The sequence below is a fragment of the Petaurus breviceps genome, unplaced genomic scaffold (genome assembly GCF_028583685.1).
Source record: "Petaurus breviceps papuanus isolate PSGF00001 unplaced genomic scaffold, PetGlider_PUasm1.0 551, whole genome shotgun sequence".
In the NCBI taxonomy this organism is placed as follows: Eukaryota; Metazoa; Chordata; class Mammalia; order Diprotodontia; family Petauridae; genus Petaurus; species Petaurus breviceps.
This window is the reverse complement of record NW_027186372.1, coordinates 3,230,125-3,244,423: the sequence shown is the minus strand read 5'-3', so window position 1 is coordinate 3,244,423 and position 14,299 is coordinate 3,230,125. Positions and strand designations below refer to the sequence as shown.

The following is a 14,299-nucleotide window of genomic DNA, read 5'->3' as shown; positions in this document are numbered from 1 at the left end:
AGAGAGAGAGAGAGAGAGAGAGAGAGAGAGAGAGAGAGAGAGAGAGCATGTGTGTGTGTGTGTGTTACACATTTAATTTGTGTGAATAAATGAATAAAAGCTAGGCAGGAACCAGGATGGATTTTGATCAGAGATGAGACTTGATCTATTCTTTGAAGAATCCACAGGACTTAAATGTTGGGAAAAAGAGAGAAAGGTCATTTCAAGTAGGAGAAATTACATCGGCAAAGGTTTGGAGATGAGAATAAACATGTGTTTTAAGGACAATTAATCTAGACAAAGCCAAGAATTGTTTGTGTATTTTTTGTTTTTTTTTTTCACTTTTTAGGGGGGGGGGGAGTCGAGAGAAACCTCATTGCTTATCTCTTCTCACAGTTAAAACGTGTACGAGAAACTGAAAAACAGTGTAAGCCTCTCCTGGAAAGGAACAAGTGCCTCACCAAGAGAAATGATGAGCTGATGCTGTCCCTTCAGCGAATGGAGGAAAAGCTAAAAGCGATCACTAAGGAGAATTCTGAAATGGTTGGTATCACCACAAGTGCAGAACAGCATTTTTTCTTAGAACAGTATAATGCCAAAGAGGTGAGACTAAGTTTCAGGAAACCAAGTCTCCAGTTGAGCTTGTGACCCCTCCCTTTCCCTGAGCCTCAGTTTCCACATCTGGAAGATGGGAATAACAGTACTGGACAATCCCTCACAGAGATGTTGGGAGGAAAGAAAACTGATTTATAAGACACAAAGTGATCATCATCCACAGTCATAATAGTCATACTTATGATAAACAATAGGAATGTTATTACATAAAGTTGGCTCATTAGCCAAAGCAGAAAAAATGAGCTCATTTTCTCTAAGTCTGATTTCTTGTATAGCTATGTCCCAAGTAGATTACTGTAAATAATGAATCCTTGAAGTAGTCACATGTATTTGAATGTGCACTTTTTGAATTTATAATTATATAAAATATGGTACTTGGCTCTAGCCCAGTGGAAATATATGGTATGGATTTGAATGATGCAGCCATTTCAGGGGATTCATTGTTCATGCTAAGCAGGCTAGCTGTAATATAAACTAGCACCAGAGATTACTCATTTTGATATCATGGACTTCTAAATGTTTAGAGCTATAACAATTTTTCCAGGAAATTTAGAGTATCTCCCTGTGAGTCATGGGCAAATGTTAAAACCAGCAGAGCTTCCCCAGCAAGGCTTTAGCCCAGCCCTTAGCCAGTTGTACACAGGGATTTCTTTCTAGGAATTATGCTGCCATGCAGTTTACAGGCATAATAACCCCCTGGGCCCCATGCTATCATAATATCAAGATGGAATAGACCGGAATACCAACACATGCAATTATGTGCAAATTTTCCACATGTCTCAGTTTATGGCGCAACCTGGGCCAAATACAGTCTTCATAGGTCAAAAAAGATTATAAATGTGGACCATAACTATAAGTGTCCAGGCTTGTGTATTCTGTAGCAGATAACATGTAGTTAGGAGGGTCTGTTAGGAACAATCTCTAAACCTAGGGATTATGAATTTTCTGTGCTTTTCAAAAATCTTCTGTTTCACTAATGATGAGATGCTCTTCCCTCCTTTCAGAACAGAGGTAGGGGGCTATGGCTGTGACACACGTTATATGGTATTGGACCACATTGGTTTGCTAGTTGGTTTTGCTTAAATATTTTTCCTTGTTAGAATGGAAGGTTTGTTGGGCAGGTGGGGGAAGGAGTCTAAGAAGAAATAACCTTGGTGTAAAAACAACAGGCAATTTTTTTTAAAGTCTCCTTCTCAACCTTATTTGTGTTGTAATTTTTAACTTAGAGGGATAAAATGACATCACATCCTCCCTTGAAGAAGTTAAAGTCTCTGAATGACCTTGACCAAGCTAATGAAGAACAGGAGACAGAATTTTTAAAACTTCAAGTCATTGAGCAGCAAAACATCATTGATGAATTAACTAGGGTAAGTTATAATCACACCTTACCTGTCATTAGGAGGTAGCCTACAAAGATCAACATTGATGGTTAGGTCAACTCAAGGACCACCTCTTTTAAGAGGCCTTACTCCTCCTTCCTCAAACTACTTTGTAAATATTTTGTTCTCATTAATCTCTGTTCCTATTGTTTTCTTCCAGTAGAAAGTAAACCCTCTGAGGGCAGGAACTGTTTCATTTTTTTGACTTTGTATCCCCAGAAGAATCTGGACCATAATAAATTATTATTTAATTGGAAACAAAGTTGCCCCCAAGATTGACCTAGTATCCTGGCACAAAGATCGGTGGCCACACACTAGCATCAAGGTGGCATACAGTGGCCAGTGTGTTCCTACCATTAGACACGACATTGCCATGGAGTTTCTCTAACCCCCACACTAATTTTATCACTCAAAAAGTATTTATAAACACCTGCTTTAAGGGAACTACTCCAACACTAAGTGCACAGGATTTGGGCATCTAGAGACCAGGGCTCATTCAGATCTTGGTTCTGATACTTCCTAGCTGCTTGGTTATAGGCAAGTCATTAAACCTTCTTGTGCCTTAACACCTTCTCTGTCAATTGGGTATCAAACGATTTGTACTACCTAACTCAGCAGGATTCTTGTGAGGAAAACCTTAGAGTACTATGCAAATTAAAATTGTTGGTCTATCAAGGAGGCCTTAAAAATTTTAAAGAATCTTAGAGATTTATCTAGTCTCGTGCCCTCATTTTTCAGGGGTGGGAAACCTTCGGCTTCAGGGCCACGTGTGGCCTGCTACATCCCTGGCTGCAGCCTTTGGACTGAGTGCAATTTGTACAAAACAAATCCTTTTATTAAGGGTATTTGTTCTATGAATCCTAGATTTAGTCAAAGGGACATACCTGAGGACCTAGGGGGCCACATGTGGCTTCGAGGTCACAGGTTCCCCACCCCTGACATAGAGGTTGGAACAGAAAACCAAAGAAGGTAAAAGTGCCTAAAGTCACTTAGTAAAGTAGAAGACAGAATTCCTAGCCTTATAAGATTCTTAGAGTAATTTCATAAGGCCTTAGTGTAATCTAGAGCATATTCAAAGAGCTCATTTTCAAAAATAAATTAACTTGTACCATGTCTTATATTTTCAAAGTGCTGTCATGGGGGTTAGGTTAGGCAGTTATGATCTATTCCATTTTAAAATGAAGAAACTAAAGTTCAGAGAGCATGATTTAGTCATGAACTCAGTGTGTGATCATTGGTATTTGTGTCAGGTCTTTGTGTTAGATGCCTCTTAGGGGCAGCTTTGGTTGGGGGTATCATTAATGCAGACTGTTAATTGTGGGAGCCATGTGCCTTAAAATTAGTAACAGGCCTGATAGTAGAATGAAGATCTCATAGGTCCCAATTCCATCAGATTTCCCATTATACCACCCATTAGGATACTGGATACCCTGAGGCCTGGAGCTGTTCCCTTTTTGCCTTTATATTTTCGGCACCTAGTAAAGTTTATTTGATTCAATAAATATTTGTTGAATGGAAAAGAATTGATCGATTGCAATGGTGGATTTACTTTGAAATCAGACAAACCCTTGAAATCTAGAGAACCCCTTTGCAGCACAGGAGAGTTCAGATGAAGAAGCAGCATCACATAGGTATAGCAGTTAACAAAACTTTGCTACTCATAAAGGGAGGAAGGGAACAGAAACCAATGGGTAACAGTCTTGATGTGTGACATCCATTGCCTACAGTGCACAGGCCATACATTGGGGGCATCCCTTCAGATGTGCACTATGTAGTGGCATCTGTAGTCCAGTAGAAGGCCTAGAGACCCTCAGAGCCTAAACTTATATAAAGTTTTAGATAAATAATCCACTTATTGGAGACTGCCCAGTCATCCACAGGGAAGGATCATAATGTGGTTGGGACCAAAAAACTGAGGTTATTTTCTAAATTTCCAAAGGAGTGAAGAATTAAGGGCAGGGAGGCAGGAAAATTAATTTTAATTGTTTAATTAATTTAACAGTTTAATTGTTCCATCAAGCAAGATAATGGAGGAGGGAGTGGTGTTGGAGAATGCCACAGTCTCTGAGTCAAACATGTATCCTAGGAAGACTGGGGCCATACCATCAAAATTATTTTCACCAGCTCACATCCTTGATGGTAGGGTGGTTTGGGGTATAATCTAAGTTGTTATATATTGTCAAGTCTTGTGAGATTCCCCCCACACACACACCTCACCCTAGAATGATTGGAATAACCAGAGATTTATCCCAAGGTTGACTTGGCACAGAGCAGATAGCCCAGGAGTACCTGAAGATACCTGAGTCATATTAGATTCTATGTTCTAGGTACAAATTACTGCTTCTGGAATGGCGCAGTGGGGTCCAGCGACTTTTCTGTAGCTATGAGGCCATCTTTCAGCTCAGTTTCAGGAAGAGAAGGGTCCTAGATAGCCCCAAACATCTCCATATATCCACTTGGTCAATCTACTCAGAGCTCATTTCAACTCTTGCAAAACCAAGTTGATTTTGGTCCTCCCTGTAAATTCCTTAAACCTTCCAAGGATGCTTTAGGAGGTTCCAGATAACTTAGGGGTACACAGACCCTTTTGCACACTCTGTATTGCTGCAGGCTAGCCTGTGACCAAACTGGATTCAGGAGATGTGAAAGGGAGAGCTGAATCCAGGGTTATAGGAGCGCACACAATAGCAAAAATGCTACCACAGAACACAAATCAACCTATCATTAATCATTCTGCAATGAAATGCCTTTGAGGTTCTCCATACTGCAATTACCTTGCAATTTGCAAAATACAAATATATTAGGTAAGGTGGCCCGTTCTAAGCTGCCCGCACTTTTTGTCCCTCAGAACTCAAGAGATGCAAAGAATGAGATTGTTGGGACGGTATTGGGAAGAGGAAGAAAATAATTTGGGGAATGTGGGTTCTTAGGGGTCCCTTCAGCTGCTTCCTGTCACTACTATCATAACAAATTTACAGGATGTCAGAGCTAGAAAGGGTCTTGGAACATAAAATATTAGAGATCACAGAAGCCTTAGGACATAAAAAAAGAGTTGGAATGGACTTTAGGAGAAGAAAAAAAACATGGAATATTAGCCCTGTTAGAACATATAGAATGTCAAAACTAGAAGAGCCCTTCAAACATAGTAGATTAATTGTCAAAGCTGCAAGTGACATAAACATACAGAATATTAGGCTAGGTAGAGATCTTGGGGTAGCTGGATAGCACAGTGGATAGAGTATCAGGTCTAAAGTCTATGGGATCTGAGTTCAAATTTGACTTCACACACTTCCTAGCTGTGTGACCCAGTGCAAGTCACTTAACCCCATTTGCCTTAGTTTCCTCATCTGTAAAATGAGCTGGAGAAGAAAATGGCAAACCACTCTAGCATCTCTGCCAAGAAAACTCACATGCATCAAAAAGAGTCAGACTTGATTCAACAAAAACAAAGAGACCTTGGAGGTCATTTAAGTTCAACCCAATCATCTCACAAATAAAGGAACTGAAATGGATTTATACACAGAAGAACTGTTTAAAGTAAGAAACATATCCCTGCTGCCAGAATATTTTTTTCTGTTGCTTGAAATATAGCTGAAAATTCATCAAGCTAGAATAGTGTTCTAAAATGGCTACAAAGAGGATTGGAGGCTATTGTAAAGAAGAGGCTTTTAATTTTCTAGAAGAACAAGAATGTTTTCTTCATAATACAACAATATGACAACCTGTACCAAGTGGGTCTGACAAACTCCTTAATCTTATTTTCCAGGACCGGGAAAAGCTTATCCGTCGCAGAAAACATAAAAGAAGTTCCAAGCCAATTAAGGTAAAAATGAAAACCAGGTTTACTATGGTTGTATTGGCAAATGCTGCTGTGGACCTGGGTTTGCTAGGGGACTGTCCTGCAACAATATGATAAGCCAGATGTTGTCCAGTTAGACTGTAACGCTGTTTTAGGGGAGGAGGGAGGAAGTAAGCTCTCCTCTCTGCTTTGCTCAGAAATGAAGAAAAAAATTTGTTTTCATTAATGCATTTGCTTTAATTCATTTTTATTCTGTCTTCGCCATTTTTGAGTGTCGGCCATTCATCGACCTTGCATAAATAATTTTCTCTCACAGTGCCTTAGTTTCCCAATTTGTTAAAAAAAACAAGGGGGACAAACTAGAAGGTCTTTAAGGTACCTCTTAGCTCTAAATTTCATGATTATGATTTTTTGCTAAGAGGTCTCACAATAGAATTAGATAATTTCTTGGATCTATTAGTAACCTATAAGTACTTCCATGTATAACTTGGCTGTTTTCAAGTCCCCAAAATTCAGGGATTCCCAAGGTCCAGAGTTCCCTCCCTTTCCACTTATTGTCTGGGATCTCAGAGCCTTTGGATTGGCATCACTAGAGCATGAAACACTTGATCTTTGAACCTTATTGAGTTGCCCACTGTGATCCCACCCATGTTTCTATAAGGTAAACAACTGAAAGTCAATAGTTCTCCTTGGTACATATTAGGGAGATAAGCTGTGGTCCAATTCTGTGCTCACATCTCTATTCCACTAAGAGAGATCTGGACATTGACAATGACCTTTTCATACCTGCCCTTTTCATTTATTCATTCAATATTTGAGAAAATTATAATAGTGATAAATATTTCAACATTCAAGCTGACTTTCCACAAATCATGTAGGCAAATCGCTGTTTTGTTTCCTCCTTCAGAGGCCTATTTTGGACCCATTTATTGGATATGATGATGACTCCATGGATTCCGAGACATCATCCATGGCCTCCTTTCGGACAGACAGAACACCAGCCACTCCAGATGATGACTTGGATGAGGTAAATCTCCTCTCTGCTCTGTCATTTTAGTCATTGGCACCATTAATTTCCTTTTCAAAGCACCCCCTAAAAATAAAATTCCACATCTTATCTATTGTAGTTTCTTTGCAGTCAATACTCAGTGACCTTCATGTGGGACAAATGTTAAGGCCACTGCTGATTTTCTTACATCTTGCTAACACCATAGAAAGTCTTTCCTCGAGCTGAGCCAAAGCTTTACCTCCTTGACTTCAACTCAGCTATCTTAAACCTTTGCTTTCATTAGAAAACAGTTACCTCCCTCACACTTCATCCAAAGATGTGAACCTGATAACCAAGTCTGAGAGAGGACAGGTGAAGGTCAGGCTAGTAGGGATCTCTTTAAGAATGCATACTGTCAATTCCTAGCATGCAGTGGGGAGCAGGAAGGAGATGGACAGAGAAAAATGATGAAGAAAATGGCCAGAGGTCCTGGGTTTTTTTCAGGGTGATTCTTCATAGGATGCTATCTTTCTGTTATGCTATGTGTAACATGTATTATGAACTATCCTCTACTAAAATCTTTCTCTAATGGCCATTGTAGTATGGCGGTGATACTGGTTTCTGAAAAGCAGGCCAAAAGTCCTAGCAGACACTACCAATCAGGAATGGCTTTGAGTATAGACCTCCCAATGAACTTGGTGTTTGTTTTCTAAGGACCATCCTAGCTAACTTTAACATCATCATCACCGGATAGTTGACCTCTGAATAACCATTTTTTTCAGCCAAAGCAAATCATGAATATTATCGGTTAAAATATATTATCTTAGAATGTCTATAAAACATTCTCTTCAGAAGTATAGATAGTAAAAATTTGACTGCTTAAAATATTTGCCATACCTATTGTCAGTTCTCACTAGTTAACAATTACTCTGGAAATCTCTACCGTGTCATCAGTGTGGGTACTCCCTCCACCAGTAAAGATAGCATCCCTATTCAGAAGTCTCTGTGGTCAAGAAAAATGTTAATCATCTGATAGCCAGTCTTAAGAAGTCCTTTTTGGATTAAATTGAATTGCACTGAATTGAATTGCATTGAACCTGAGAATTTGCTAGGCTAATCCTGAGGTGAGATTACACTTAAAAACTTTCCAGTTTTGTACAATTGACTATACCAGTGAAATCTTAGTTTAGGGTTTGTTTTTTTTGGTGAATTAAGGAGGACAAAATATTTCTGAAGGACCCAGGGTCAAGTCCTACCTCTAACACATAATGGTTATGTGACCTGAAAAAGTCTTTTTGCCTCTTGCTGCTCTAGAAAACTCTTTATGGCTATAAATTACAGAGAAGATTTTGGTCCTTTCATAGATCCATTTCCTGACATAAAAAAACTCCCCCCCCCAATTCTCCCAGATTTATTCTGTCAGCTTCTTCCACTGAATAATTAACCCAGTGGGTGAGGCCACAACTTTAATCTATAAACAAGCAATTATGAAACACCTACTATGTCCAGTACTGGACACTTTGCTAGGCATTGGAGATATGCCAGATAGTATAAGTGAGATGCTGAAATGTGTGGTCTTACCCACCTTGTTAATAATTATCTTAAAGGAAATGAGGTAAGAAGCCCTGTCTTTTAGTGTGAGGGACAGGGACTGGACCTATGTTGTCATTAGCATGGGAAACTCTGCTGTTGTTCGGTCATGACTGATTCTCGATAACCCCATTTGGGATTTTCTTTGGAAAGACACTGAAGCAGATTGCCATTTCCTTCTCCAGCTCATTTTACAGGTGAGACAAACAGGGTCAAGTGATTTTCCCAGGATCACACAGCTAGCAAATGTCTGAGGCTGGATTTGAACTCAGGTCTTCCTGACTTTAGGCCTAGTGCACTATCCACTGTACTACTTAACTTCACAAGAAACTCAAGGGTGAAGAAACTTCCTCTATCAACACAGACTGGCACCTTTTCTGCAACTCATAGCCTTAAAGGGTTTTCTAGTGCACCGAGAGGCGAAGTGACTTGTTCAGGGTCCCACAGCCAATGTGGGTCAGACATGGGACTTGACCTCAGGTCTTTCTGGTTTCAAGGTCATCTCTCCATCCACTACTACATTGTCTCTTAATTTATACATGAGGAAGCCTACCTTTTAAAGTTGCCAAAGTCTACAATGTAATAGAATTATAATCTATATAACAAAAATTATGTAACTACATAGTTATAACAAAAATTATAGTTATATATAATTATTTTCATATAGTTATAATAAAAAGTAACAAATGATCAAATTTTTCTTTTCTTAAAAAAAAGTATTTCCAAGAGACCAAAGCTTACCATTATATAAAAACTAGTTAAGACATTATCCATGCATACTAGCTGTTACACGTAGTTAAACTTTTGTTTAACTGCTGCAGTGCCCCCTTCCAACACCCTTCTCTGCCCAGAAATGACTGAACTGTGTGCTGCATCTGTGATTAATCCCTTGGTTTCTTTGTTCCTCTCAAGAGTTTAGCAGCAGAAGAATCTGAGCTGCGGTTTCGCCAGTTAACAAAAGAATACCAAGCTCTCCAGAGAGCATATGCCCTTCTGCAGGAGCAGACTGGAGGCATCATAGATGCTGAAAGAGAAGCCAAGGTTAGTGTTGCTTGGAAAGAGGGCTTTCAGCTCAGGCCAGGAGTAGCCTAGAATCCCTCTGAGAGGAAGGCAGAGGAGCGAGAGGCCTTCCTCATAAACTGCACTTCTCTGAAGGACATGTGTGTGTGTGTGAGTGTGTGTGTGTGTGAGAGAGACAGACAGACAGACAGACAGACGACAGACAGAGAGAATAGAGAGAGAAAGAGGCTTTGTTCCTTCCAAGAAAATTTTTATGTATATTCTCATAATCATACAAAGTTGAATTTTTGAATCTGCCTTACCTTGTTTCCAGTTAGGGAAGCAACCACCAAAAAAAAAAGCTGTTAGCCACTGGAAGGTAAAGATTTCATCAGTTCCCATCAGTTTTTTTTATTAGATACATAATAAACAGTTCCTATTAGTTCCTAACCTTAATTACAAATAGGAGAGGAGCCCACAGTCAGATTGTTTGTAACTGTGGTGGTTTAAACAATATTGTAAAAAAATCACGTGTTTTCTATCCTACTAATACAAATATGTTTTCGTAATTGTATTTTACTAGAGTACATATGTAGTAGTTTTATCACGTTCTAAGTGAATTTTTATTTTTTTTTTTTGCTTTTTGGAGGGCAATTGGGGTTAAGTGACTTGCCCAAGGTCACACAGCTAGTTTTGTGTTTAAGTGTCTGAGGCCAGATTTGAACTCAGATCCTCCTGACTCCAGAGCCGGTGCTCTATTCACTGCACCACCTAGTCACCCCATAAGTGTATGTTTTAAGCATTCAAAAAAGCTAAGAGTTAGAAGCAACTTTAGAGGCGGAATATCAATTCCAGCCCCTACCTCTCTCAACAACATTGCCAAAAAGTGGTTATCTTTCATCCTGCAAATGTGAGAGAAGGTAAGGGCAAAAAACAAGCCTTTATGAAGTACCTACTATGTACCAGACTCTGTGCTACGTGCTTTACAAACATTATGACAGTTAATCCTTACAGCAACCCTGTGAGGTAGATGTTATTAGTATTCCCATGTTAGAGTCGAGGAAACTGAGGCAGACAGGTTAAATGGTTTGCCCAGGGTCACAGAGTCAGCAAGTGTCTGAGGCTGGGAGGCCTATAGTCATGGAGAACTTACTATCCATAAAGGCAGCCCACCATATATTTGCTCGCTTTAGATTATTAGTGAGTTTTTCCCTGCATTGAACCAAAATCTACCTCTCTGAAACTTCTCCACATTGTTCTAGGCTATGCCCTCTGGGGACCTGCAGAACTGTTCTGATATCTTATTTACATGAAAGTCCTATAGAAAGGTTTAATTAAGGATATTAATCATGTTCTGCCAAGTCTTCCCCTCTTTCAGTCTCATGACCCCTGACTTCTCCAAGTGATCTTTAGGGGGCCTGATTTCCAATCCCCTCCCCCACCTCGTTCCCCCAACTTTGACTCCACTCCAGTTTGCCAGCACTGTTAAAATGTAATACCCAGGAAGGAACACGGAAGCTCAGGTGTAACCTGCTCAGGTCAGAGGACATCAGAACAAGCGTGTTCCTTACTGGGGACACCATCTGCAGCCAGATTTAAAGTCAGAAGCATGCAAACTGGGCCCTCTGGGCACGATGGTGCCAACTAGCGACCCATATGTACAGATTACTGACACTCCCTTCTGTTTGGGTTTGACAGCACTGATCCACTCCAACCCTCTCGTTTTAATTACATCTAGTCCAACATCTCATTTTAAAGATGAGGAATCTGAGGCCCGGGAAGTTAAATAACTTGACTTGGGTCCCAAAGGTAGTTAAGTGTCAGAGGCAGGGTTTGAACTCAGGTCTTCTGATTCCAGAACCATAAGTCTTTATGCAGTACCTCATGACCTTGAGGTAACTATAAGCATGCACAGAATTTGGGCTGAATGTGCTGGCAAAGCTAACCAACCCATGATCTATGTACATGTAGAGCAGTAACCCTGGGTTCTTGAATTTTCTGCTAAAGAATGTAAATTCCAGCAAATTCTACTATACTTTGAAGGACTTTGTTTTTTTGTTTTTAATTTTTAATTTATGACATAAGATAAGCATTTCTATAACAGAGTAGAATAATAAAAAGATGATGGCATGTGAAATTGCAGATCTCTTATGTACAACTTGCTACTTCTTTTAGATACATAATAAATTTATAATGTAAATTTCTTTTTTTTCTATTTTTTCTCCCCCCCCCCTGCCCAGAGATGGCTACCATTAGACACAAATGTACATGTCTATGTAAATTCGTTCTATGCATACTTCTATTTGTCAGTTCTTTCTCTGGATGCAGATAGTGTCTTTCTTCATATGTTCTTTGTAGTTGATTTGGATATTTATAATATTCAAAATGACTTAGTTGCTCAAAGTTGTTCTTAAAACAGTATTGCTACTTTGAATGTGATCCTGGTGTCAGACGGCCTAGCTAAACCCAGTCCAACTCAATCCAACTCAAAGTCTTTACTAAGCACTTTGTCTGTGGAAGGCACCGAGTATCTAAAGGCAGAATGAGAAGGAATACCTGCCCTCAGGTAACTGTGCTCAGGAATGCCTGAAAACATTTACTGAGGCCTGGAAGGCCCTTGATTGACATCATCAGAGACAGCAGTATTGACATCACTGATGTCACACAATTAGTCAACATGTATGTAAGCATCTATACATGCTTAGAACATGTAGAAGCACTATTCTGAGCCTTGGAAATATGAACAAAGGTGAAAGTACGGCCCCAACCTTCAAGAAACTCACAAATCAGTGGAAAAGGCAATATAAATCACTGTGTATTTGCAAGTTAGAGATAGAGAACAAAAGGAAGGCCATGTCAGAGGGAGGGCGCCGCAGCGCAAGGGGCAGGGAAGGCCTGCAGAAGGCGAGTTATTAGCTGACCCTTAAGGGAAACTGAGGCAGAACTGAGGTGAGAGGCTATTCCAGGCATGGGGGGTCAGCCAATGCAAAAGTGATGGAGATGGATGGAGTTTGAAGCTAAAGTGTCATGGATTCTAGTGTGCATAGAGAGAAATAAAGTATAAAAAGACTAGAATTCTAGGAAGGGCTCAGGTTGTAAATGGTTTCAAATGTCAAGCAGAGGACTTTATATAATAGGGATAATAGGGCAGCATGGTCAAACATGGCTGTTGGGTAAATCACTTTGACAGCTGGGTAGAAGGTGGATTGGAGTAGATCCACATCATTTGAAGTATAGAAGAGTAATTAGAAAGAAATCAGAAAGACCACTGAAGATCTTAAGTGCCCAGCTAAGGACTTCCAGCTTCATCCTGTGAGCAGCAGGGAGCTGTTGGAAATTTTTGAGCATATGACATGGGTAAAGTGGTTGTTTAAGATTATTCTTTTATTTATTTTTTTCATCAGCAAATTTAGTTGCTTCTATGCCTGGTTCGGTCTATTGAGTTTTAAAACAAAGGAAACATTAGGAAAATGTAAATGGCTGATCATTTTGTTTATTAAGTTCTGGAATTTTGATTCCACTAGGCCCAGGAGCAGCTACAAGCAGAAGTGCTCAGGTATAAAGCCAAAATTGAAGACCTGGAAGCAACTTTGGCTCAGAAGGGACAGGTAGGTAATGGGTTAATTGAATCTTTTTTTCCTTCAATCTCAAACTATTCCATCTAATTTTCTTCTTGTCCAATCACGGATTTGTGCATGATTCTCCACACCCAGTCAAAGGCTGCTTGGCTGAACCTAATGCCCTTCCTTATGCTGTATTGGACTGATCACCTCCCCCTAACAGTCAACAGTTTGGGCCCCCACAGTGGATAAATCCAGAAAAGAGAGATGATGGCCAAGGAGGAATCCTGACAGACACACTAGCATTGCAGTGACCTGCTAAGAAGCTAGACCCAGGACCCGCCACTGTGCCCCTTATGCACCTGCCGCATCTGTAGCTTTGCATTGCAATGTTTTCCATCCCCATGTCCTTGGCCTGTACACATCTGTTGTGGTGGAATGAACCCTTTTCACCTCTTTCCTCTGTGATCACCTCTGAGTCCCCCAAAGGCTGGTCCTGGATTCTGTAGACTGATTTTTTAAGCACTAGTGGGGCCTGTGGAAAGGGTTTTGGTTTTCCTGGCAAGCTAAGCCCCAATTTCTTCATTATGCAGCTGGACGGGGTGGGGGATGTCAGTCATTCTTTAGCTTTGGCAGGAAAGGGATCCAGATGAGAAAAGACAGCCGGCTAAGGGCCTGTCTCACAAAGGGGTTTGGCTTCACAGATCTTCAGGGCTGCTCTTTGAAATGCTGACTGCACACTATTCTTTGTCAAACAGGATTCACACTGGGTAGAAGATAAACAACTTTTCATTAAGAGAAACCAGGAGCTTTTAGAAAAGGTATGTGGGGTGCACCTTCCTAGAGGGGGCAGACAAGGAAGTGATGAGGGATCCAGGAGCAGCAGAGGGTATTCTCAGGAGTGGCACAGGGGGCCTTGGGGAAGCGGGAGGTTGTACCAATGCTAGTCTACTGGCTAGTTACCCATCCTCATCCCCTTCACCATCATCACCATGAACTAAATGCTGTTGTGTGCATGGCTCTCTGCTGGGCATGGTACGGATTATTTTAGAAGGGATGTGATCCCCAAACCTTCTGGATTTTGATTATTCTGTATGTGCATGTGTCTGTGTGTCTATAGAGAAAGACAAAGAGGGACAGAGACGAAAGAAAGAAAGAAAGAAAGAAAGAAAGAAAGAAAGAAAGAAAGAAAGAAAGAAAGAAAGAAAGAAAGAAAGAAAGAAAGAAAGAAAGAAAGAAAGAAAGAAAGAAAGAAAGAGAGAGAAAGAAAGAAAGGGAGAAAGAAAGAGAAAGAAATAAAGAAAGAAAGGAGGAAAGAAAGAAAGAAAGGAGGAAAAAAAGAAAGAGAGAGAGAGAAAGGAGGAAAGAAAGGAAGAAAGAAAGAAAGGAA

General features: G+C 40.2%; 1 protein-coding gene across 2 annotated transcripts in view; it reads left to right on the top strand.

Annotated features, from left to right (window-relative positions):
* The window catches only part of JAKMIP2 (janus kinase and microtubule interacting protein 2), a 235,880-nt gene that overhangs the window by 172,298 nt on the left and 49,283 nt on the right, over positions 1–14,299 (top strand). For both annotated transcript variants that reach the window (XM_069102339.1, XM_069102338.1), the window contains exons 6-12: positions 376–522; positions 1,821–1,961; positions 5,740–5,796; positions 6,680–6,799; positions 9,263–9,391; positions 12,874–12,957; positions 13,668–13,730. In XM_069102339.1, the coding sequence (XP_068958440.1) occupies positions 376–522; positions 1,821–1,961; positions 5,740–5,796; positions 6,680–6,799; positions 9,263–9,391; positions 12,874–12,957; positions 13,668–13,730 (741 nt within the window). The remainder of the gene's footprint in view (positions 1–375; positions 523–1,820; positions 1,962–5,739; positions 5,797–6,679; positions 6,800–9,262; positions 9,392–12,873; positions 12,958–13,667; positions 13,731–14,299) is intronic.